The 26,916-nt window shown below is 36.3% G+C and overlaps 2 protein-coding genes across 5 annotated transcripts in view; both read left to right on the forward strand.

Annotated features, from left to right (window-relative positions):
- RBM25 (RNA binding motif protein 25) overlaps positions 1–23,517 on the forward strand; it is a 54,368-nt gene extending 30,851 nt beyond the window's left edge. For all 3 annotated transcript variants that reach the window (XM_081050068.1, XM_081050067.1, XM_081050069.1), the window contains 12 exons: positions 689–742; positions 969–1,052; positions 4,497–4,783; positions 6,690–6,912; positions 7,170–7,259; positions 9,709–9,782; positions 11,092–11,242; positions 13,639–13,963; positions 14,339–14,613; positions 14,938–15,036; positions 15,980–16,027; positions 19,812–23,517. In XM_081050068.1, coding sequence (XP_080906194.1) covers positions 689–742; positions 969–1,052; positions 4,497–4,783; positions 6,690–6,912; positions 7,170–7,259; positions 9,709–9,782; positions 11,092–11,242; positions 13,639–13,963; positions 14,339–14,613; positions 14,938–15,036; positions 15,980–16,027; positions 19,812–19,904 — 1,803 coding nt within the window. In that variant the 3' untranslated portion in view covers positions 19,905–23,517. The remainder of the gene's footprint in view (positions 1–688; positions 743–968; positions 1,053–4,496; positions 4,784–6,689; positions 6,913–7,169; positions 7,260–9,708; positions 9,783–11,091; positions 11,243–13,638; positions 13,964–14,338; positions 14,614–14,937; positions 15,037–15,979; positions 16,028–19,811) is intronic.
- Positions 23,518–24,147: 630 nt separating this feature from the next.
- The window catches only part of PSEN1 (presenilin 1), a 63,395-nt gene continuing 60,626 nt past the window's right edge, over positions 24,148–26,916 (forward strand). Inside the window, exon 1 of one of the 2 annotated variants that reach the window (XM_081050070.1) lies at positions 24,148–24,297. The gene's annotated coding sequence lies outside the window, so the exon portion shown is untranslated. The remainder of the gene's footprint in view (positions 24,298–26,916) is intronic. The other variant, XM_081050071.1, reaches the window with a different exon arrangement.

Consider the following 26,916-nt stretch of genomic DNA (forward strand, 5'->3'; position numbering starts at 1 on the left):
ATTGTTTATACCATGAAAAGGGACTATGAAACATATTGTGATTTACTGTCAAGGGGTAGGTCCACTTCATATTATTTTGGATTTCATTGCTTTCTTGGGCCATCTTCAGTTTTCTTTGTGGCCAAGTGCATTTTCAGTATTTGGTTCAGTCTTTCTCACATGGTCGTGAAAGTCTGTCTGGTGAAATGCTGACAGTTGGGACTGGTAATTGGAAGAGATAGTCAGGTATCGGGTAATTGAGGCCTGTAAAGTGTTCTCTCTCCTCCCATTAATGGTAAAGGAGAATATAACAAGATGTGATATGGGTTGGGAGGGAGAGGATCAAAGAAATCCTGCTCTGTGGCAAGAATTTTGGGTACATTTTCTTAGTGTGTATGTTTCCTATATATCGGAGAGGATCAAGGACAAAGTCCCGCTAGTATGAGACACTCCTTGTTCCATTTCTTGGGGGAGTTGGAGGGAGCGGAGGTGGTGGGTGATCAGAGGGGTTATAGAGAGTGAAATCTTTTTATCAAGTAATTTGAAATCAAAATGTCGCAGAAATCTTGAATTGCCTGTTACAATCTTGCATTGCCTAGTACTGCAATCATCTCACTTTAGTATGAATGAAAGAGTATTGTTTTGCAGAGTAATGTGAACTGTTGTGTGTGTGTGTGTGTTTTTAAAGTCTTTGTGGATTTTTTCACAGATTTTCCGCAGATTTCCAGTGGCACCACTGATCCCTTATCCACTCATCACTAAGGTTTGTTTACATTGTAGGCCTTGACAATAACTGTTTACTGCTAATTGCCAGATTTGTGATACTTGTCTATCTGATTTTTTATTATTTAAATTGTTAGATTTATTACTATATAAGTTCTTTTTATTTATTTACTTCTCTCTTTTGTAAGACCTGTACAGAATATCCAACCTGTAATTTTTATTAGATTGATCTTTATGCATTCTCTCTTGTTCCCCTTGTCTTTTAGGAGGATATAAATGCTATAGAAATGGAAGAAGACAAAAGAGACCTGATATCCCGAGAGATAAGCAAATTCAGAGACACACACAAGGTAGTATTCTTGTTTTTTCACTTGATACCAATCTAGACTTTTTACAGAATCCAAAGCAAACAGACAAGAAAAATCAACTTTAATTTGAATATAATTTTAAATGCTTTTTATAGGTTTAATTGATATTTAGATAGACACAAACAGAAGACCGATACCATAGAAGACCAATACCATATTAAAGTGGTCCTTGACATATTATAGTTTTTTCAGTTACTGACTACTGCAGTCATCTCACTTTAATATGAATGAAAGCTAGTTTTATTTTTCGATACCAACATAAACATCAAGGTCAGACTTAAACTAGATTCAAGGGGGCAGGATAACTAACATACACTGTAGTGTATTTCTGGGGGCAGTTATTTAACTTAATCTTAGGAAAACCTTTTCTTTAGAGCTGAGATTAAAATTTAAGATTTATATTTGTATAGATTTAAGTTGAGAGGGGGAGATTTTTAAAAACTTAGGTCAGTGGTTACCAGACTTACCAAATTTTAGATGCATGGAAGAACTGTAAATGCCCATAAAGCTAATCTATTCATTGACCCCCACCATTATGATAGAGATCATATGGTGACTAATGCAAGATGAAACACTCAGCTTGGAAAGTAACAAGGAATAGGATGTAAGTATGAGCTTCTGTTTTTTATTATATTTATGGATGCCCCCTCAGAAAAATATGCAAAGGGGTAACTGGCTTGGAAATGGGTATTTGTGCATAGTAAATCCCACTCACGAGTTTTGCCTATTAAAAGCTTCTCTCAGTGACAGTGCACCTGTGAATGTTCGTTAATTGTTGAAGGTGATGCTTATGGATGGTGAAGTGCAAACACTGCATGATACGTATTTTGATGTTAGAGATAATAAGATGTTACTGGTTCTTACTCATAAGAATGAGTGACGCTCAAGTCAGTGAAATGCTAAGTGTTCATTTTTTCTTTTCTTTAATCTTATTTTTTCTTACTGCCTTCAAAATTCCACGTTGACAATCAATGCCATCGAAGCTGCTGTACACTAAATGATGCAGGCCCAGCCCTAGCTCACATACACAGTGCTTTTCCAGGAATTACATATGTCTAAAAGCACAAGTGCAGTTTTCTCAAATTAATTTTGAGAGTTAAAAGGGTAGTCCGTGGGAAGTCATTTTAGAAGAATACTTTTGGTTAGGTTCAATACTCAAATTCAGGATCTGAGTAAGCTTGAAAATGGTGTACAGTTGTGTGTGTGGTTTACCCCCATATTGTTATTTGTTAAACCCTGTCATGTCATTGGTAAAGTATGAGGGAATCGTGTTTTTAAAAAATTAATTCAAGATATTTCCTTCAGAGTTTGAGAAGCTGTCAGGCATTTGACTGCCTTAGACTTATTTCACTGCAAGGGGAATGTTTTGAATTTCCAAAACGTGCTTTAAAAATAAATCAAAAGGAAAAGAAAAACTGTTATTGGGTGGTATGGTTGAAAGAGATGTTTAAAACTTGAGTAACAAAAAATGAGCTCAGTGAACCTTTGCATGTTTTGGTATGAGTTTATTAAATAACCCCAGACTGTCAGGGTGTCAGCGTGGCAGGGGGCGTCCATTTACAGCACGGATGAGTCTGAAGAGAGAATAAGGTAAGATTTATGCTTTTTTTTCCTGTCCTTTCCTCTTCATTATTTCATTACTTTGTTACATCCTTTTAGACCCACTTCATTTCCTCTTTCTCTAGTCTTTGTCTTAAAATACATATATGTGTGTATCTATTTATTGCATATATAATCTTTTAGAAATGTATTTAGTATGGGCCAGATTCACTCACTTTTTCATTTACTTAGAATAAAACTTTTGAAATGAGTTCTGAAACAAATTGTTTACATAAGTGAAACTATATACCTAAGAAATAAGTAGTGCAGTGAATAAGGAAGAGTAAAAAAATTGAGGAGTTCTACAAAAGAAATTATTATTGGAACAGCTAAAATAATCTGTAAGTATCTATTATCTCAGAAATAAACAAATTTCTTTATAAGTGTATGATACTGAGGTAAGTTTTATGTAGTCCAGCCTCATTTTACAATTACAATTTTTATATTCCATTAGAACTATTTCAGAAATTAGAAAATTTGCCCCTTTAAATAGCTTTCAGTTTCTGTCCTCTTTCTATCATTTCTTTTCTGTTTGTGATTTCAATGTATTCAGTATTGGCTTTGCCTGCATTTTTCTTTGATATAAACTGGCATAGCAGCTGAATAGATTGGTTTCTCATGCATTAGCTTTTCTTCATAATCCTCTATCAGTTCTCTGATCCATGAGCAAGAGAAAAAGAGTATAACAGGTAAGATTGCTTTTTAAAGTTGTTTTAAATGCTGTACATGACTGAGAAAAGAAAAAAAAATGCACATTTTATCGTTAAAGTTTAAATTTCATTTCAGTGACTCTAAACATGGAACCAAAGAGATAAATGTGTTTTGTTTTTGTTTTGTTTTTCCTGTTTGGAGTTTTTTTTTTTCTTTCTGAGTTTGTGTAGAAGCCGCGTGGTACACTGGTAATCTTGTCAGGGTACAAACTTGGTCTGATTATGTTATTTGGTTTATTTGTGAACCATGTACTTGCTCTTCCTCCCAGAAACATAGCTTGTAGGCAAGGTTAATCCAGTGTTGGCGATCCATGTCCTAGCACAGCATCTGTAAGTTAATATGTAATCGTTCCTTCCAAGGATGGATTTATCACTGTTGATATATATATTACTGTCTTATAGGCGTAATGGGTATAACTAAATATGTTGCTTTTACAATTAATTTAAATGAGAATATTACAATTATGTACATTTTTGCTTGACATGAGTGATTTTCAAATTTTCTTTATTTGGTGGGCTGTCCATCTTGTAATGGTGGGAGTAAATGTATCCATAGATAATAAGATAGCTCGTGGCTGAATTCACCTTGTCTTTTGGAGGGTGGGCAACCCAGAGGGCAGTTTATTTAGTTGCATTACAGTGACCTGACTTTCCTTCCCCACCTCTCCTTTAAAATCTACAACTAGTAACCTTTCGGCAATGGGAAGTCTGGGATTATAATTAGTATCAGTAGTCCCACTGATTTACAGAAATTCATAACGGGAAGAATTATGTTTTAGCCAAGTGATTGTATTTCCAGAAATTATGAACCAATACATTCCTCACGGTCATTTTAGTTATTACATAATCATTGAGTGGCTAGCCACAGTTGACGCAATCTCTCAGCATCCAAGATTGGAGATTTCCTGGTCTGTGTAGAGCATATGATTTTGCACGGAATCTATCTCGTCTTGTGATTGCTTCTGTTTAGTTTGTCAAGTAAAACCACAAGTTTTTAATAGTAAAGTACCAGTGGTTTGGTTTTTGTTGTTGTTCCCAATATTGGGTATTGCGCCGGGAAAAATCTGAATACTGGAGCTACAGAGTTAACTCTAAAAGTGCTTTTATTGGTTTCTAGAAACTGGAAGAAGAGAAAGGCAAAAAAGAAAAAGAAAGACAGGAAATTGAGAAAGAACGGAGAGAAAGAGAGAGGGAGCGTGAAAGGGAACGAGAAAGGCGAGAACGGGAACGAGAAAGGGAAAGAGAACGTGAACGAGAAAAGGAGAAGGAACGGGAGCGGGAACGAGAACGGGATAGGGATCGTGACCGGACAAAGGAGAGAGATCGAGATCGTGATCGAGAGCGAGATCGTGACCGTGATCGGGAAAGGAGCTCAGATCGAAATAAAGATCGGAGTCGATCAAGGTAAGGCTTTATAGAAATTACTGTATTGCTGATAGTTTTAATAGAACTGCAGGTTAACACTCTCTAGGACCAATAACAATTATGTGATGAGAGAAATTCTTTAGCCACAGAGCATGCCCAGCTCGCTGTCTCACAGGTAAAACATTGGTTAAAATAACAATTTTCAACCATAGGATTAGTTTCTGTCTGAAGCTAGTTTTTACAGAGACCCAGAACACACCAACTGTCCACCCAATGTTTTGGGCAGACATGATTCTTTTTCGTCATCCAGGGCCAGTGGGCTATGTTTTCTAGTCACTGTTTCATTCAGGTATATTTGGAAATCAGCTCTAGCACCTCTGCTTTTAGCCCGTTATCTTTATTTGGTCCTGTAGCCCACTGGACGCCCATAACTCACCTCACAGTCTCTATTTACTCTCTATAGCTTCTAGTAATTTCACCTTGTTTTTGTTTTATTTAAATTTTTTCTTAATTACATTGATTATAATCGAATCATTTCAAATTCTTGAGGAATGAGGTAGAGCAAAAATGAACAAAGGAAGGAAGTGGAGAAGGGAGAAAGTAGAAGGGAAGAGAGGAAAAACTCACTTTTTTTTTTTTAAATCTGTATAGTCTTTTTTTTTTTTTAAACGTCTTTATTGGGGAACAGTGTGTACTTCCAGGCCTTTTTTTTCCAAGTCAAGTTGTCCTTTCAGTCTTAGTTGTGAAGGGCGCAGCTCAGCTCCAGGTCCAGTTGCCGTTTTTCTAGTTGCAGGGTGCACAGCCCACCATCCCTTGCGGGACTCGAACCGGCAACCTTGTGGTTGAGAGGACGCGCTCCAACCAACTGAGCCTTCCGGGAGCTCAGCGGCAGCTCAGCTCAAGGTGCCGTGTTCAGTCTTAGTTGCAGGGGTGCTGCCCACCATCCCTTGCGGGACTTGAGGAATTGAACTGGCAACATTTAGCTCACTTTTTTTCAAGCTAGTTTTCAAATACACATTTCTGTTGCAAATCTTCGACCTTATTATAGCTGAAGTGAGGTCCACTTTAGATCAGGTCACCAGTTTCTGGAACTGGAAGTTTAGTGCTGTTAACCTTTAGTAAGCATTAAAATCCTTTCCTTCTTCACCCCTGCAATAACCATTGTTGAGAATTTGACATGTGTAATAAGAATTTGATATGTGTAATAAGAATAAGAATTCTTATTATAAGAAGTATAAGAACATGTCAAATAAGAATTTGACGTGTATAAAATCAGTGTGTTCATGCTTTTACTACAGATATGAATCCGTAAACTATATTGTTTCATGTATGGATATATATTTACATATATTTGTATATATTTATAATTATATGTTATATATTATATATAATACAATGTAACTATTATATATAATATATATGTAAATATTATAATTCTATATTATATATAATACTATATATAAATATTTATATTTTAGTAGATCCATGACATCATGCTATATATGTTCTGCAGTTTGGTTTTATCACTCCAAATTAATTATTTGAGAACTTTTTGTTGCTGATAGATATATTAATAGCTCTAATTTCTCCGTGGAACATGCCAAAGTGCTTTTTCTCCACACCTTCTCCAACACCTTTATTCCTTGATCACTAGTGAAGTAGACCATCTTTTAACGTGTTCATTAGCACTTTGTATTTTCTACATTCGGGTTTTTTTTGTTTGTTTTCTGAGATACCAGTAAGAATTAACATTGAATTTAGAATGCAGTTCAGAATTTGAGGATAGAATTATATTCTGTGTTTCTCTGACGGATATAGAAGAGTTTACAATTCTACAAGAAATCAAATGTTAAATTCTGATTTGAGTTTGTGTATTTCATAAAACATCTTCTTTTTGGTTTTTAAAGCAAAAAGACAGATTTTTAAAATAATCTGTGTTTCATAGAGAAAAGAGCAGAGATCGTGAAAGGGAACGAGAGCGGGAAAGAGAGCGAGAGAGAGAACGGGAACGAGAAAGAGAACGTGAGAGAGAGAGAGAGCGAGAAAGAGAACGGGAGCGTGAAAGAGAGAAAGACAAGAAGAGAGACCGAGAAGAGGATGAAGAAGATGCATATGAACGAAGAAAACTTGAAAGAAAACTCCGAGAAAAAGAAGCTGCTTATCAAGAGGTAAATGGTGAAAATGCTTTTGTTCTTAAAGCTTGGTACTTAGCAGCTTAGTGAAAATTTTAGAACCCTTTCTATACATTTTTTAAAAAATTTATTGGGGTGGCAATTGTTAGTAAAATTACATAGATTTCAGGTGTACAATTCTGTATTACATCATCTGTAAATCCCATTGTGTGTTTACCACCCAGAGTCAGTTCTCCTTCCATCACCATATATTTGTGTATACATTTTTAAAGCTTTGACAATTTCTTTTTTAGCGCCTTAAAAATTGGGAAATCAGAGAAAGGAAGAAAACCCGGGAATATGAGAAAGAGGCTGAAAGAGAAGAAGAAAGAAGAAGAGAAATGGTAAGATTCTAGGTTAAGAATAAGTGATTTCCAAATAAAAATCAGATCAAATCTTTACTGTTAACTAGAAGTAACTTTATAATTAAAATGTACAAGCTCCCAGTATAATTTTATGTATTTCATGTAACCTTGAGACTCTTGCAGTACACCAAAATCTTTTTTCTTCTGTTTTTCACATTTTTGCTGTCTCAAAGAAAATTACCTTTTTGCATACTATCAAAGTAAGTCTGTCATAATGTATAAAATTAGAATTCATAGAACATTCTTTGATTAAGAATCTGCAATATTTTTGAATTTGAAGAGGCTTTAATACTGTTCTTATTCTGTATTGGTGTAGTATAGGTATTTGGGTGGAGGAAATAGTGTCGTAGAAGATCTCTGTTTTTATAAACCAAATTATTCTTTATATAATATTTATGGATTATAGTTTTTTATTTCAGTTACACCTTCTTTTGACTACATGATAATCATAAAAATACATATTTTTTACATTTACATTGTTTGATAAATTATAACAGTGAAGCAATTGGTATAGGTTGTTACTAAGTAAAATGACAAAAAATATATTTTATTATAGCACTTGCTTCAGTAGTATGTTCCATGTGTTCTGTCTTTGCCAGAATTTCATGAAAGTTTCTTTATCTCCAGTTTGGAGATTATTCTTCCAAAAACTTCAATGAAGTTAGGAATCTTCTTCAAATAGCTTTTGAACATGAGACATAGAATTTTTGTAAGTAACCAAAAGGGTGCATGCACCAACCAGATAGATAGTACGGGTTTTCTGGACAGTACATCCTTTAACGTCATAGCATTTAAAATAATTTTTATTTCCCTGGGTTATAGCTCTTATTCTAGATTTTTTTTTCATCCCTAGGTTAGAAAATAGGAGAGAATAATATAGAAAGAGACATAATTGTTGAAAGAAATATTTGCTATCAGCAACATTGTGGAAGAGATTTGAAGTGATTTTGCTTTCTACAAGCAAATCTGAAACCTGTCTTTCTAGAGAAAAATTTGCTATTGGATTTTTTTTGTTTGGGGACTTAAAAAATCCAGTAACAAAAGTTACAGTGGTACCTTGGTTTTCGAACGTCTCCGTTGACAAACATTTCGATTTACGAATGCCATAAATTTTATGGATCTATGGTATCATTAGATAGTAAAATTCATGCTAAATTTGCAGTTGTAGGGGTTAATTTTAAAGGTCTGAAACTGATTCATCCATTTTTGCATTACTTTCTATGGGGAAATTGTGCCTTGGTTTTTGAACGTTTTGGAACTCAAATGATCTTCCGGAACAGATTATGTTTGACAACTGAGGTACCGCTGTACTTGCTCATTATATAAATGTTCAAGTAACAGAAGCATCTGATGTAAAAAATAGAAGTTTCTACTCTTCAAGAGTGGTAACTTATGTATATATTTTAGTGTTTATCTATGGGCTCTCCTGTGTTTTATTTAGATATTTATGAGTATTGTATTTTCATTCATTTGACAAATTTTAAATATACATTATTTCTCAGCCTTGTGCTAAGTACTATGCTACAAGAATAATTAATGCGTTAAACTTGGAAACAAGTAGAAAATATTGTCAGATATATTGCTTAGTGTAACATGTGTTAGAGTATGTAAGGTATAATGAAGGTGTGTTCACAGAGGAAGAATGATTAATTTTGAGTGGGTGGAGGAGTTGGTCATGGATAGATGATTAGATCCGGGAAGTCTTTACAGAGGTAACATTTGAACTGGATGAAGTGTTTTACAATTTCACTGTAGTCAGAAGCCTACCATTAGTCTACTTTATATATAGATATAATAGTTGTTGGTATAATACATGTAGATTTCATTTTTATTTTTGTTATACACTCATACATATCTAATTGTTAGGTATACATGCTATTAAATATAATATTTGTTGTACTTGAAATTCCAAAAGGAGTGAGAGGTTCATGTATTTCCATGGTTTGTGTACTTAAAGTGAGGTAGACATTACCTTTAGATTGCCTTATGAATGTGATTTAAATTTTCAGTCCTGCATTTCATAAAAACTGCTTCTTGTAGCATCGTCTACCTACAAATGAAATGTAAAATATTTTTATTCAGTTAACACATTCAATAAGATAACTTTCAGTTTTGTTTCTTGGTGTGCTCAGATTTCATTAGAAAATAATTACTGCACTTTGAAGAGTATATTCAGAGAGGAAATTTATTGTACCACACTATATATGATTTTTATTTCATAGATAAGTCCTAAATCTGACTTGTTTTATGAATAAAAAACAAAAATAAAATCTATTATTCACATTTAATATATGAAGTATGTGACAATTATAAAATACAAGTGGTATGGATAAGAAAAATCTATTCCCAAGGAAGGGGGAGGAGGAAATCTAAATCTAAGTGATTTTTATGTTAAGTTTAACACACTTTGTCCTTCATTTCCTCAAAGGCAAAAGAAGCTAAACGACTAAAAGAATTCTTAGAAGATTATGATGATGATAGAGATGACCCCAAATATTACAGGTAAAGAAGCCTTGCTTTATGAACTCAAATTTTCAGCTTTTTGTTAGGTTCATTTTCCCTTGTCTTCTAGAGAGTGTAGTTTACTCAGTGGAATAAGGAAAAACCTTCACGTTCCATCTTGTAATCACTCCCGTAGTTGATTTGCTCTTTTGGGGAGAAAGAGAGGGCACTGAGGGGAAGAGCTGTTAGAATAGGATCAGTAATTCTATGCATCTTTTTGGGATGCAAGTCCATAACAGTATTATAACAAATTAACTTTTCTTTGTTTTTTAAAGAGGTCCAATTTTTCTAGCAAGTTTTAACTAATCTGTATAACTATAACTAAGATGGTCTAGCAATTTTTGTCTTCAAGGATTTCAAGAGTGTCAAATAGCAATCTGAACATCCCCTCTATCCTCCTCCCCTGTGCAATTGATATATTATTGTGAAGTGAGAGATGTGAAGCCTGGCTTCAGCCTCATCTCTTTGTTCTCATGGCATTTCTAAGAAACTACTTGTATTCTAGCATTTACAGCACTGTGGTAAAATTGTTTGCTTTGTTCTGCCCCCTTTACTCCAAACTGTAATATCACTGAGGATATGGGCTCTATTTTGATTTTTGTTTTAAATCTCTCATGTGCCTGACGTGATCCAGACATGTAGTAAAGGTATTTACTACATAATTAAATTTAGTGCACCAGAGCCAAAACAATAAAAACATCAGAATTAGCAACTTAAATTGAAAGAATACCAAGGATTTGACCTGGTAGAAGATGGAAAACATTAGATAAAATTATTGAATCCTAAAATAGTAGTACATAATTTCAATATTCTGAGATATAATAAATGCTAGATAGACTCTGCTTTCTAATAATTCTACACTACTTCTTTCTGAGATTTTTTTCCCATGAGGGAAACAGTTGATTTTAATTAAAGTTTTAGAGCTGTTCTTAGTGTTACTGTTACTTCATGTGTTAATTTCACAACTCGGCATCCTATTCCATAGGGGTTTTCCTATGCAATAGGCACAGAATGAGAACGTTCTGCTCTGAAAGCTAATTTTTTACTTGTTTTAGACACTTATTTAGAATGACTTAACAATGAAGCATGGTGATAAATGACTACTCAATGCTCATTTATCAAGCAGTAACATGTAAAAGAGCATATGGGTGTTCTGTTTTGGTGTTCTTCAGATCCACAATATTTAAGAGTCTTCAACAGATTGAGAAAATACGCATGCAGCTTTTTAGTATTGAAAAAAAAATCGTTTTGGAGACACGTAATAGTTGCGATCTGAGTATTAAATAAGGCCTGTTACTTTCTTTTGCAGAGGAAGTGCTCTTCAGAAAAGGTTGCGTGATAGGGAAAAGGAAATGGAAGCAGATGAACGAGATAGGAAAAGAGAGAAGGAAGAGCTAGAGGAAATTAGGCAGCGCCTTCTGGCAGAAGGACACCCGGATCCAGACGCAGAGCTCCAGAGGGTGAGTTACTATCACATTCATAATTATATATATATATATATATATATTTTTAAATTTGATTGGGGCATATTGGGTAACAGTGTATTTCTCCAGGGCAGCTCAGCTCCAAGTCCAGTCCCTGTTTTCAATCTTAGTTGCAGGGGGCGTAGCCTACCATCCCATGCGGGAATTGAACCAGCAACCTTGTTTTTGAGAGCTCGCACTCTAACCAACGATCCATCCAGCTGCCCCATATTCTTTTAAGATTATCTATCTTAAGCCAACTATGATGTGTTTAATTTATAAAAGAAATGCACTTTTATGTTCCATGAATCTTGCTATTTTCGGGGAGGTTGTTAGTATTTTATTTTTTTATTTTATTACACAAATCATCAGTATGAGTTGATTTATAATTAATTATTCCAAACATCTTCCAGGTGTCTTATTCCTTTATTTCTGTGAGGTATTACTAAGTTAAATGGATGTCTTTTAATGAAACTTTGCTAGAAACCTTTCTATAATGTGCTTTCGTAGTTTGAGTTCCTCTCTCATTACCACCCTAAATATTTTGTTTCCAAAATAAAGTTTTCATGAACATCTTTTCATTTAAAAACTGAAAAGACCTTGCCATAGGACATGGCATACTTCATTCTTGCTTTTAGGAATAGAGTGTGCCGTTTGTTTAAAGTTTTTAGTTCTTAATATATCATGAACCTAATAATACTATAAATTCTCATATCAACTTTTAAAATCAGTTATATGCTATTTGTTAACAGAAACCATGTCTTCTTAATGTCCCTTTTATCTTTCAAAATGAAATAGTGTTTTCTGTTGGTAAAAGAAGTACTTACATGAGAACTGGATTTTGCTGTGTATAATGCACTCCCTTGTATAATATGCACCCACATTTTTGGCCCAAACTTTCAGGGAAAATATTCTTTCATTTTAGTTTTTTTAACTCAAGTTTTTGTTTGTTTACATTTAGGTACTTGTTTTTTGCATTATAGAGGAATTTTAGCATATTTTAACATATTATGGTGCAAAGAAATTTTATGTACCAGTAACAAATTTACACATCTTAGAAGACTAAGAACTCTTTGTCGTAGTGAGTTCGTCATAAATTCAACAAAACCAGTTATCGTATTCCAGGTATTATTTTGTGTACGGATATTGTTATTGATTTCTAGAGTTACACTTTTAACTCATAATCATAAATAAAAGAATTAAAAACATTTACGTAGATATGGAATTAGTACTAGCCATGTATAATGCGCATCCTTATTTTCCCCTCACAAATTTGGGCCAAAAAGTGCACATTATACACGGCAAAATACAGTAAATAGAAAGTTCAGACAACATAGAGCACAATAATGAGATTAAAAACCATCTGATTTCTATCAGCTATTTACAGTCAAATGTGTGGTTATTTTTTTAAATGTCACAACACAGGTATACGTATACCCTTCCTCACACATAAGTTTTATAAATGGGATTATAATTTACATACTGTTTTCTGATGTTCTTAAATCGGGTATAATCTTCCACCCAGAATTCCCTTATGTCTTTTTTCATGCTTTCATTGTCATGGCTTATTGTCAGTCTTATTTTAAATCATTATTGTAACATTTAGGTTGGGGATGTTTTTATTTTTTAAGTATCTACCAGCGGGTTTGACTGCTTTACAGGTTTCATGTTCGTTGTACTTCCTTTGTGAGTTGATAGTTAGATGGTGTTACGTGATGCTACGCCCAAATTTTGAATTTTTATATAGTTTAGCATGTATGTTTGTATTTTTGTTTCTTTAGTCTTTGTTTCAGGCTCAGAAAAATGATTGTTCTTTGCATCTAAGTTTTTATAATGCTTTTAGGTTTTTTTTTTTTTACCATCTTTCATCTTTTTAGGGAGAGTGTTCATTTTGTTATAGGCGTTTGATTCCTAAAGTCCCTCTTCCCCTTATTTCTTCCTTTTGTTTGTGAATACAACAGTGACTGCCACCCTCAGTCATTTCCTAGAAAGACCAAATGATTGATTGTGTATGACCAAGCTGAGGATTTGAGTTGCCTCTTATGTATTGTCTACACTGTTCTGAAACAAAACTGGTTATAATTTCTGTAATAAAAATATAAAGACATTTTCATTTTGAATTAGCCATCCATTCTGTAGTTACCTTTGTTAATCTGAAGAGTTCATACAAACCACTCAAGAATGGTAATATATGTAAAATATTAAAAAAACATTTTGCAGAGTACCTAATTATACTTTACAGATTTACTCAGCTTTCTGATTATAGAAGCAGGCAGTGTTCATTATTTCTCAAAACAGAAAAATAAAGGTTTTATAAAAGGTCATGTAAAACAAAAACCAATTAAATTGAGTATAGTAGTTGTCCGAGTTAATCAGATTATTTTTGCTTTTAGATGGAACAAGAGGCTGAGAGGCGAAGACAACCACAAATAAAGCAAGAACCAGAATCAGAGGAAGAGGAAGAAGAAAAACAAGAAAAAGAAGAAAAACGAGAGGAACCCATGGAAGAGGAAGAAGAGCCGGAGCAGAAGCCCTGTCTCAAACCAACTTTGAGACCCATCAGTTCTGCCCCGTCTGTTTCCTCTGCCAGTGGCAATGCAACCCCCAACACTCCTGGGGATGAGTCTCCCTGTGGTATTATCATTCCTCACGAAAATTCACCAGATCAGCAACAACCTGAGGAGCATAGGCCAAAAATAGGACTAAGTCTTAAACTGGGTATGTTAGCATTTCCTTCCTTTTTTCTTTCTTTTATTTTGCCCCTTGCAAATACCTAAATTTTGCCTTAAGGAAAAAAAAAAAGTATGTGCTGCTTGGTAGGTAGATAGAAAACTATTCAAAAATGCCTTTCTAGCTCACTATTGTTTTCATAGTTCTACTAGTGCTCCTATATCTGCAGCTGCCTCGAGTTCTGAGAAGAAGTGAAAAGTTAAATTTTCTAGCACTTGTGAGTAGTGAGTTATTTTTTAAAGTTGGGATCTTCCTCTGAGATTTGTGGAAGTATTTTTTGCACTGCTTTTGAGGGATGGTGGGTTGTAAAATGTAACATTTGAATATTAAGTTGTCATTGCTAATACAGTGCTTTTACTATAGGTGCTTCCAATAGTCCTGGTCAACCTAATTCTGTGAAGAGAAAGAAACTCCCCGTAGATAGTGTCTTTAACAAATTTGATGACGAAGACAGTGATGATGTACCCCGAAAAAGAAAACTGGTTCCCCTGGATTACGGTGAAGATGATAAAAATGCTGCCAAAGGCACTGTAAACACTGAAGAAAAGCGCAAGCATATTAAGAGTCTCATTGAGAAAATCCCTACAGCCAAACCCGAGCTCTTTGCTTATCCCCTGGATTGGTCTATTGTGGATTCTGTGAGTAGCACATTATATTCCATCGTTTTAATTGGAAGTGGTTTTGAATATAGCATACAAACTCAGTGGATTCTATTAATGACAAGTTTGGATGATAATCGGAAATCTTGACATGGCCCTGAATTTAGATCATTGGGGAAATTCTTGGTGGTACTTGAAATCTTCAAAAATTAGAAGTAATTATGTCTTGATACATACCTGTCTTAGTTAAGCTTGTGAATGATTATACTACATTTAATCTTACCAAAAAATCACAAGGTTATAGACTTTCTAGTAAATGTAATAAAGATCTCTTTAATTTAGTAACCATACTTTATTTTGCAGATACTGATGGAACGACGAATTAGACCGTGGATTAATAAGAAAATTATAGAATACATAGGTGAAGAAGAAGCTACATTAGTTGATTTTGTTTGTTCTAAGGTTAGTTTTTTTATTTCTTTATCCCCAATATTTATTTTATACTTTAAACTTCTCCACCCTATTTCAGACCCCTACACCATGTGCTTTCATTTCAGAGGGTCAAAGAGAACAATTGCTGGCATCTGTCAGTTTTGCTCTTTCCCTGCCCCTGAGAATGCCTTGCCACCCCCTTCTGGTCTTAATGGTTATTATGCTGCTAACGTACAGTTCTGCAGGTTTTGTGGAAACTGCCAATAGCTTGTCTCATAAATTCCTTTGTCAGCCATCCATCCTTTGGAAGAGGAACAAAGTAGTTTTTTTTTAAAGCATAATAATAGTGCTAATCGATTAATTAGTATGTACCAGGCCTTGTTCTTCGCAGGTACTGCGTTAAGCTTTTTATAGAACCTTCTTTAAACCTCCCAACAACCTTAGAAAGTGTAAGTTACTAATAGTATCTTCATTTTAAACATAAAGAAATTGAGGCTTAGGGGAGAGAGTGTCTTAAGCATGGTTACATAATAAGTAGCAGAGCCAAGCCTATAACACTAGAGGTCTTAACCACCAACGTATACCGCATCCTTCCATTGTCTCCTGAAGACAAAGTCTTACCTTTAATAAGACAGTTATAATAGAAGTACCATATTTCTGTCAAGGAATAACTAAGTGCATTTTAACATACTATTTACTATTAACATTAGGAATAGCAGATTTAGGCTGCCCTTTCCACTTATAATTATTATAGCATTAAAATGTGTAAGTAAGTCTGGATATGAATTAGAAGACAGAAACTATGGTGACTAATATCCTGCGTTACGGTGTCAAATTTCCATTGAAAAGAGTGTTGGGGAATTAAGAAATTTATAGAATGGTTTGTTGGACATAAGAAGGATGCCTTAAAATTTCTTGATTATATTGCTAATTTTTTGTTTGTTTTCAAAATGACAATTATTTGTTTTTTTAGGTTATGGCTCATAGTTCACCTCAGAGCATTTTAGATGATGTTGCCATGGTAAGTTAGAAATTCATTGTAATTAATATTTTAATTAATAATATCTATGTCAACAAACTAACTTCTAAATTATTGATTTTTCTGCCTATGTTAGTTCCAGAATCTTTCTTTCTGCAAACCTGAGTTAAAATTTGAATATGCATTTAAAGAGGATAAAGGCACGTACAGCAAGATATCATTAGACAACACTGAAGTTAGGGATTTCTTTTTTACCAAGTTACTACCCTCCCCTATCTAATTTTTTCTTTTTCTTTTTAAAGATTTTATTGGGGAACAGTGTGTACTTCCAGGACTTTTTTTTCCAAGTCAAGTTGTTATGCTTTCAATCTTAGTTGTGGAGGGTGTCGTTCAGCTTCAAGTTGTTTTCCTTTCAGTCTTAGTTGTAGAGGGCGCAACTCAGCTCCAGGTGCAGTTGCCATTGCTAGTTGCAGAGGGCACAGCCCACACGGAGCCATCCGGGAGCTCAGCGGCAGCTCAGGTCAAGGTGCCTTGTTCAATCTTAGTTGCAGGGGGCGGAGCCCACCATTCCTTGCGGGACTCGAGGAATTGAACTGGCAGCCTTGTGATTGAGAGCCCACTGGCCCATGTGGGAATCGAACCGGCAGCCTTCGGAGTTAGGAGCACAGAGCTCCAACTAACTGCCTGAGCCACCAGGCCAGCTTCAACCCTCCCCTATACCTTTTTATGTTTGTGTGTATAAATGTAAATCCTGGCTCTAGTAATATATTTAGAGAACATTTATTAAGTGCTCACTGAGTAGAGCAATATGTTCGAAGCATAAAAAGGAGGAACATCTGCCCTTGAACTACCAGGGAGACAGGTATATTGATATTGATAAGCTAATATACTTGCTATAATGGGGCTATGTAATAAAGATAAGGGAGCAAAGGATTTAGAGTATCTGATGTTGAGAACAGTTAGGGAAAGCATTAGGAATTACCTTCTAAACAGACTTGGAGATGGCATAACTGTTTTGTCACTTGGACAGATGTCTGTTGGGTCAGCAATGGTTAAATATCAAATTCCCAGTTGCATTCAATTTTGGGTATTAGAGTCATTGGTTGCCCTTATCTAATATTGTGATTTTGTGAGAAAAGGAAGGAGGAAGAGAATTGATGGTAAAAGTGAGAGAGTGATTGAATGGACCGAACTGCAAGTTAAGAAGAGAAAGAAATATCAGAATGTAGCTGGTGGTTTGAATGAGTCAAGGACTGCTGGATCCAATGAAGATGTGGGAGGGGTGTTGGAATGACATAACTGGAAAGAGAAATTAATCAGAAAGTAGAATGTTTTAAGAGTATAAGTGGTGGATCAGTCCAGATGATGGCACAGTGCAAAATGTGGCCAGGGTCAGAGCTGATGTCATTGTTTAGAATGACATGAACAAACTTTAAGCCTGGGTCATGTACATAGAAATTGTAATTACTGATGTTGGGGTAGTTTGGAGAGAAATACTAGAACCAGCGGCCAGACTGCTCCTTTAATGTAGGTGAAAGACTAGGCATTTGCTGGACAGCTGGAGTAAAAGAGCAGTGTAGTGCAATCTCATGTGGAGATATTATTCACAAGGGTGTAAATAGCGAAGATATAGCAGCTTCCCCTCTCCTGTAGATACTAAGGTTTTGAAAGTGAGGAACTTCCTGAAAAGGCTCTTGTAGTGTCAGGGTTTTTAGGGGACATACCAGGTTTTCATTTAAGGTAAGAAGATGAAAACACTAATGAAAGAAGTTTAGGGTGGTTAGTATAAAGTGGAATAGGGGTCCAAAGGACAAAGCAGGAAGACAGCATTGGAAGACAAGTGAGGGAGGGAGAAGAAACATCAAGCATGATAGAAGATGACAGGTGACTGGGGGAACTTGCATTTCAAGCTGCAAAGTTTTCAGGGAGGGGCACAGTAGAGTATTTAACCAAAAGGAACTCTGAGGTTGAGATATTTTGTGTCCATGCACTAAATGATGATATCTAAAGCCCCAAAACATCTTTTCTCCTGCCCAGCCAGCCTGATGCAGCTAGTTTAGATTTCCTAATAAAATATTTGTGAAAAATTTGTTGGCTTCACAATGCTGAGCCTCATATAAAAGAAGAAATGTGAACAGACCCCAGTTTTGGGGGAATAGAATCTGAATGTCCTGACCTTCCAGCTTCTTTAAGGTTATCCTTGGAGTTGAGAGAGGGTTTGACAGTTAGGCCCGAGTTAAGGAATTTTTTTTCCAAATCAGTGTTTTAGTTTTTGATCTTAGCAAAGTTGTTAATGACTGTCAGTGAAGATGTCATGTATCAGTGTTAATCCTTTTTTGTCTGTTGAATTCTTAATCACTTACATGATTTTGATTATTTTTTGTCTCATTGTTGATCAGAGTAGGAGGAAACCAATTGAGCTACTGTTTTCAACTAGTTCTGCTGAAAGCTCATGGAGCCTGTAAACATCTCTTGTATAAATGAGATTGAATTTTTGGCTCAAGTAGTATGTTGCTCTTATTAAAATCTGACTTTTTCAAATTGTACCTTTCCTTATTTTACATAAATTAATGAACTTTGGTTGCATTTTGTGCCTCATCTATATTTCCAAGTTATGATTTTCATATTAATTAGTGTTGTGGTATAGTTCTTGTGAACTACTGGTCAAGTCTGGTTCAGAAGTCTGATTAAAAGTTCTTTAATTATTTGTTATCATTGAGAATTTTGGGAAATTTTTCAAAAAATCTGAATTTCTGGCTCCTCTTAGGTACTTAACTGATCACTAATTAGGCACTTTTCAAAGCACTTTGTACATATTAACTTTTTAAATTATGGACCAGTATGATGTATCTACTATTTCCTTCATCTTATAGATGAGAGAACTGAGGCTTGTTGTGGTTAAGTAACCCAACCCAGGACAGTTAACTAGTAAGAGGTAGAAGTGGGATTTGAACCTAGGTAATCTGGCCTACAGATTGGTTTGCTTAACTCCTAACCTAAAGTGGCAACATTAGGCCACAAATCATCATGTCACTGATAGACCTGAAACTCTGTCATTGCTTTACTGCCTCCTATAGAAGGAAGCATGATTATTCATTTTATGTCACTTGTAGCCCTAGTGTGAAGGCCGAATACGTGTGTGGGATGAGGGCAGAAGTTGTGGTGAGGACATGATGCATCTAACTCATGAGTAGATGGGAAGATTATTTATTTGCCAAGAGGAAAAGACCCTTTTATTTATTCGTTCAGTGGTCTGTGTCCCTTGCGATGATGATAGTGTTCACTTAACTCTGTTTACTGTATCCAAGACACTATTAAATGCTTTACATATTTTCTCGTTTAATATTTAATTCAATGTCACATCCATAAGGACTCCATAAATATTTAGATTGCAAGGTTGCTTTGGAGGTAAATGAGATACTCTGTATTAGAGTTATTGTGTAGTTAATAGTTCTTTGTAACAACTAGTTCTGCCTAAATGCTATGTTCTTTGTAACAAACATTTGCTTTCCTTAGGAAAATAGTTTTTCAAGATATGTATAAATGTAGTATTTGTAAAGTTAAAAATTAGAATAAAAGTTGGCTCAAAAAAGTACGGTGGTATCAGTATTCAGCAAGCCATTGAATTTTGCTGAATGCTTTTTTTTGATAATTTACATGTACTACTTAAGACATTTCTCACACTGGACACATTTCCTTTGTCATTTTATTGAAAGTAAATGCTTGTCAGTAGATGAAAGCCTTTTTAAACATCAGTCACTATTGTTGGGAGATGCTGATGATTGCTTATCTAGCGTGTGTTACTGTTTTTCTTTTTCTCTTCTAGGTACTTGATGAAGAAGCAGAAGTTTTTATAGTCAAAATGTGGAGGTTATTGATATATGAAACAGAAGCCAAGAAAATAGGTCTTGTGAAGTAAAACTCTCTTTACAGTTAGAGTTACATTTCAGATATCTTCTTTCCCATCCTTCAAAGGACTCTGAATTTTTCTTTGTCTTCAAAGACATTTGTGAGATCTGTAATTTTTTTTTAAATGTAGAAAATGTGAATTTTTTTTGTCCTCCAATTTGTTGATGCCCTGTGTACTCCCTTGGTTGTAAAGACATCTGAATCCTACCTTGGTTCTCTTTATACTCACCAGGTACAAATTACTGGTATGTTTTATAAGCCGCAGCTACTGTACACAGCCTATCTGATATAATCTTGTTCTGCTGATTTGTTCCTTGTAAATATTAAAATGACTCCCCAATTCTTTTGCAGAATTGCACTTAATATTGAACTGTACTGTATAGGAACCAACATGAACAATTTTAATTGAAAGAATACCAGTCCTCCTTTCTTGATCAGAATTGGCAAGCTCTCATGAAGGCATGAAGTTTAAAATTAAGAGTGCAAAAATTAGCAGACCATCCATTCCTACTGTATCTCTGTATGAGTGTGTTCGTGTGAATGTACATATAAAAGTCTTAACTTTTCCCTAATTGGCTTTGGAAACTCCCTTAAACATTTTCTAACTGAAGCATAGAATCGTAAAGGAAACGTCGTATTGTGCCAACCCTAATGTCTGGGTTAATTAGGTTATTAGTCTCCCAGAGCATAGTATTCTCTTATGGCAAGCAACAGTCTGTTGAGCAGAATGGGGTTCTGTTGATAGCTAGCTGCTTCAGCCTCTCTTTTAAGGGATTGTGGATCACTGGTTCCCCACCCCCAATTTTATTCAGAAATGAGGTAGATCCTTAGATTCTGGGTTCTGGGGAACTTTATTTAATGGATTTTTGCACTAATTGGTCCTTAACTTAATTTTGGTGTACCCCTTTGTTTAAAAAAATTTTGAAAAGCATAAATGAAAAAAGCTTTTTAAAAGGAGATAAAATTAGGCAATTTTACACTAGGGAAGTATGAGAAAACACAATAGGAATTCAGTGTGGCATTTTACAAAGTTTACATCTCATTTCTAAGGTAAATCATTTACCACTAATTTTTTTTGTAAAGGGTTTATAGCTTGTGTGTGTGTACACACACACACCTAGCTTACCTCTGTCACCAATGTTTAAAAATACAATGGTGGTGTTAGAGACGTACATGGGGCTTTCTTTATTGTAGATCAGAACTTCACTAAAGAGCAAAATTACCTGAAAATGTAACCATTTTTAAAACAGTTCTTAACACAAAGTAGGTGCGGCAATTTCCCATGTCTGAATATTTATTTGAAAGAAAGATAAAGATGGGGAGGGGTGTTAAAAAAGCATAACTGAGCTTGAGTTACTAGATTTTTTTTTTTTACATCTTATCCTCATAAGATGAAATTGAAAACACTGTTCTTTACATTGGACCATGACATGGTTCCATTATGTATATATTTCAAATATTAAAAATGTATATATTTGATCTTGGGGACTCATTCTTTCAGAGTCTTATTAAATAAATGGCATCATGCTGTAATTGTGCAGTGCATACTAGAAACTGAACTTGAAAATATGGGTTGAATTTTTATGAATATTAGTAACTGTAGGCCAAACAGGCCATTTACCTTATTTGGGATGACTCTGTATGTCTATGGAGATATCCCCTTTTAGTGTTACAGTATTTTAAATTCTGGATTCTCAAGGGAAAATTTCAAAAACGTGCTCTTTGCCATTTATAAATTCATTAGTAGCCTTTTCTCAGATTGACCCTCAGCCGAACACCTTGTTCAAGCAGTTTATTATGTATCTTCTCTTACCACATTACTGCTTCTAAAGCATGTTAGGTTATTTTTATTTAGCCAAAATTAGCATGAAGGTTTATTCAGGTAGTTTTAATTTTTCTTGCTTTTGCTCTTTCACTATATTTATCTTAAAGGGCCTGTATCTGAAACCCTTGGGGACATATACCATGTATTGCATAACATCTCTGGTGAGATTTGCTTTAGGATCCCGAGTTCATACATTAACGTTTCTGCAACAGCAGGAATGATCACAGCCACTGGGTTAAAGACCACTACATTGATAGCTTAATGTCAATTCGAGTTAGGTTTTGCCACCACCTTAAACTTGGAAGAGTTTGTTTTTCAGATTTGTGTATAAAGAATTGCACATGTGTAAACTGGCATAATCTAGTATTTGAGAGAATACACCTAAGAAAATTTCTACTAAATTGCATGTACCTCTGGCTTATCTTTACCATTACCAGGTTTCAGTTTGGAAACCTTTAGTTAAACCATGTTGCCCATTCAGGTTGTTATAAAATTTATATGAAAGTTTGGCAGTTAGAAAACCAATATGCTTTTTCCTCATTTGACCCTAAAAGTAATTTTAAATGTGTACATCTGTTTACAGGAGGAAAGATAAGTTATTTGAAATAGTTTTTTGTTTTTAATGAAACTTCAACATGCACCTGAATCACCTAATGGACTCTTGTTAAAATGCAGGCTCAGATTGAGGAGGGTTAGGGGAGGGCCTGATGTCGACCACGATGCCAACGCTACTGATCTAAGGACTACACTTCAATTAGCAGTTTAAGGTATCTACTCAGTTCTAGTATTTTATCCTCACAGACTACAGAAATGCAGCTTAATTTTCTTTTTAAGTAGATTTTAAAGAAAAAAACATGTTTGAGGCAAACAGATACTTATTTTGTATGTTCATGAATATAATCTTCCAAAAATGATGCTTGAGAACAACTCTTAATATTACAGGCTTTATTCCTAGTCAGTCCCAGAACATTTTCTCCTTACAGAACTGTATGTTGTTACTTTGAATCTTATCATAGCGTTTCTTGATAAACTTCTGTAATAGAAGAGGCTAACGCTTATTTTGTGGAGAGTGCTGTTTCAGGTACTCATCAGGCACGAATACTATATATGGTGGACAAATTGAGAAAACTGAGCTTGAAAGTCAAATTGGACTAAACACTGTTACCATTTTTTTCTCCTTTCATATGAAGTAAAAAAAAGTTTTATGCAAATAAATGTAAGCAGGCATGCAAATGTGTATATGAGGCTTATTTACCCAGCTCTTTTTAATAAGTTCCATGAATGTTTTCCAATTGTACCCAAAAACTGCTGCAAGGTTTTATGTCAAAATGCTTAGAAATTTTTCCACGTCATATTTCATCCTTCCGTTAACAGTATGAAATAGAGGTAGTTTTTGTTCAGTAAAAGAGAGTGAAATTGATTTGTGAATGCCACTGGATATAAAGGAGTATGAGAAGGATTCCCAAATAGGCAGTCCTAGGTGTCAGGAAGAAAACTGGAAAATTCACATATATATTTCAAACCCCGGAACTATTACTATTTTACATTAATATTGCAGACCAAAGTGAGCTTATAATTTTTAATAAACAGATTTTTTGAGGTGTGGGTATGTTAAATTAAAATATTTATTTGCATTTGAATGCTTACATTTTCATCTTTATTTAATTGACAGATCTTTACCTTTCATTTTATTCCTTAAATGAAGGTCAAATTAGGAATGGCAATCTAAAATGCCCAGAAAGAAAATTTCTATAAACAAAAATGAATAAAAATTCTTCATAAGCCATGTTGTTTGAATTAAATGACTCTACAAGTCTGTTTACCACATATTAGTTGAATTGATGACTCTTAGAATATCGTGCACAGATTCATAGCTGACCATTAAAGTTGGGATTACAAAAATGAAACATTTTGTGTTCTGGAAGCTTACCATTTAGGAAGATGATTCTTAAACTTGGAGCCTAAGAATCCCAGAAAGTATTTGTTTAAAATGCAGTTTCTCTGTTCTCCCCACCTGCCAGAAGTTTTAATTCCCTGCTTAGGGGGTGTATTTATAGTTTTAATGAGCATTTATTTCTTGATTGTGGTGCAGCTGGTTCACATTGAGAAACACTACAAATAGGTACCATAGAGAAATGGTAAACGTCAGGTTTAAGATGCCATCACTTGTAGGCCGGGCCAAGTACACGCTGGCCCCGGTTTACATGAACTTTGGTTCTGGATCAAAGAGCTGTGTCTCGGATCCCTGACAACCTCCAGACTCATCCCGGCACTCTGGGCGGGTTTCTCCAGATCCGAGGCGGTCCGAAGCGCAGGGCTTCCCCGTAACCCGCGCGCACCACCGGAAGCTCCACCCTTTTCCCCTGGGTCCCGCCCTGCCCCCTCTAGGTACCACCCCTCCCCCGCTGGATCGGCCGCCAACGACGCCAGAGCCGGAAATGACGACACCGGTGAGCCTTTGGGGCGGGGTCTGAGCTGGGCAGCTCCAGAGGCAGCGATTTCACATCGGAAACAAAACAGCTGCTACTCGCGAAGGAACCTCGGCTGCAAGCGGCCGGCGGCGGCGAGAAAGGAGTAGGTGCGTGATGGGGAGTTCGGGGAGAGGCAGGCGTCCCTCATCCCGTGTGGACACAGGCGGCCGCGAACAGGGCCCGACTCATTGTCGCGGCCGGGGCCGCGGAGCCGGTGTCCTCGAGGATGAGCGGGGCGCGGCCGGGCAGGGACCGAGGAGCCCCGTGTGGGGGACGAGAAGGGGCGGCCCGTTTCTCGAGTTCCGGGCGCGGCGCGCGGTCCGGTTGAAGAGAGACTACCCTTCGGAGCCTTGGTCCGGAAGTGCGGGTGTCCCGACGACGTCTCGGGGCGCAGGTGCCTGGGGCCGGGATTGACAGCCGTCGCTGAGTGCAGCTGGAGACGGGAAGCGCGTTGCGCTGAGTCTCATTGAGCAACTGGTGAAACTCCTCGCCGCCTGTCCTGCGTCTGTCCTTGTCCGGGGAAGCGGGTGGCACCCAGGGCGAAGTTCTGTATGCCTCACATTCGAGGCGGAAAACAGGGTCCGATGCTTTTGATTGATGGGCATTGTCACGGAGCGTGTGTGTGTGTGTGTGTGTGTGATGCTTTGCATGTAGCTTAGACATTGGCGTTTTCTTCCCGCCCACATTCCTGTCAAATAAGTATCTGCTGCTCTCGTGGGAAAGTAATTTAATAATACATTTTAAATCTTTGCTTGCCTGATTTGGACAAGGCTAATAAAGTATTCGAGGTTTATACTACAGGAGATAAGAATAGTGTGCAAACAACTATGTGTCATATGTAATAAACATAGCAGAGCACATTATAAAGGTCATAACATTCTCTGAAGTTTGAGGCAGGTAGACAGCATATCTGGTTAAGGGAATCTTGTTCTTCTAATTGTCTTTCGCAGTGGCAAGGTTTTCACCCTTGGAGTTGAAGTAGGGAGGGCATTATAATCATAGGGCGTAACACAACCAGGGGCCCTCTGGAGCTTAAACGTCCAGTGATCCAGCCTCAACATTAAGTAACCGTTGTGAAGGATGATAAAATAGGAACGTACATTTGAGCCTGTTGCATTTGGCTGATTTTCAGTCACCTGCAATAGCCTATTTCAGTTCTCAACTCATTTGCAGAATTCAACCAACTTAAGGACCCCCTTCTTCTTTTCCCCCCTCCCGTTTAATAACAAGCCTAAAACAATGAAAAAAGAAGCCTGTTGAGTGCATGGGGTCCTCTCCACCTTGCCCATCCCTTTCCCCCACCCCCACCCCCAAAATATGATAGATGTGGCATCTAGCATCTGGTTTTCCGCTCTTGTTTCTGGTTCTTGGGTAGACAGTTCCCACAGTTCTGGGTATACTTTCCTCTGAATGGATATGATTTATTAGTGAATTTTAAGTTAATGGCTGCTACTAATCCTAAACTGCTGCATGAATTTCCATTCGTGGAAAACTGGAGGACAGGAGTTGGTCTCTGAGAACCATCGTAGCAGGAAAGATAGAACGTGTGTCTGTTTTCCCTTTGCTTGTGCTCCCCCACTATTAGATTGTAGGGAGATACTCCTATCGGATACGTTCTGAAAACCCTTTCAAAGGCCTCTAATACTGCTTTTCCTTCATGTGATAGATGCCAGGCAGATCTGTAAGACGTTTTGAAAGTGTGGCACTGTTGTGGTCAGAGCTTTGCTTTAGGAACATTAATCTGGTAGTTGGGGCTAGAATGGATAAGAGAATTGAGGTGACTTTGCATAATCAGGCAGAGACTTAGAAAGGAGGAAAAACGTGAGCAAGACATAGCATTCAGTTGAGGTGCAAGAAATAAAGTGTGAAGTTGACTAGGAGGCTTGAAGTTTGGAGAATGGGGGAAATAAGATTGCAGAAATAAGGAAGTTGGCAAAGAACTATTTTAGAGTGGAAGATGAGGAAGTGGTTTGGAAGTATTACTTTAAAGTGCCAACAGGTGAAAATATCCCCTAGACAGGCATGGAGCTATAAACATGAGAGTCACTTAAATCGACTCGCCGGCTGATGTTGGAGCAGTGGAGGAGACACCTAAGGAAAGGAAGGGACCCGGAGGCCCAGGCAGACTCCTAGGAACATTTACAATGAGGGGATGGAAGAAGAGTGAGAAGCCAGCTGAGGAGAATGAGTGGCGGGAGGAAAACCTCCATAGAGCAGTGTCACAAAAGCTGAGGAAGGGAGAGAAGCTTCAGGAAAGAAAAGGTTGTCAGGGCTTTTCAATGTTAGGCCTGGTGTAGCAGAAAGAACTGAAGAGTTGGAGCACCATTGTCCAATAGAAACATAACGTGAACTACACACATTCATTTTAAACTTCCTAATAAACACATTTTTTGAAGGTAGAACGAAGTAGATAAATTAATTTGAATAATACATTTTATGTATCCCAATACATCTAAAATATTTTTTATTTCAACATGTAATTAGTATAAAAATGTACTTGTCTGTCTTCCCCTCTATATGGTAAACTCTTGAAGTAAACAGAAGCATTATGTGATTCAGTAGTATCCTCAGTACTCATCACAGTGTCTGGTTATGTAGAAGAAACCCAGTAAGTGTTTTTTGATTAAAGGGTATAATGTTTGGTTTTCACAATGCCTAGTACAGTTCCTTAAGTTGATCTAAAGCAAAAAGAAAGAATGGAAACCTTGCTGAATATAACCAGTGAC

This window comes from Rhinolophus hipposideros (genome assembly GCF_964194185.1).
Source record: "Rhinolophus hipposideros genome assembly, chromosome: 5".
NCBI lineage: Eukaryota > Metazoa > Chordata > Mammalia > Chiroptera > Rhinolophidae > Rhinolophus > Rhinolophus hipposideros.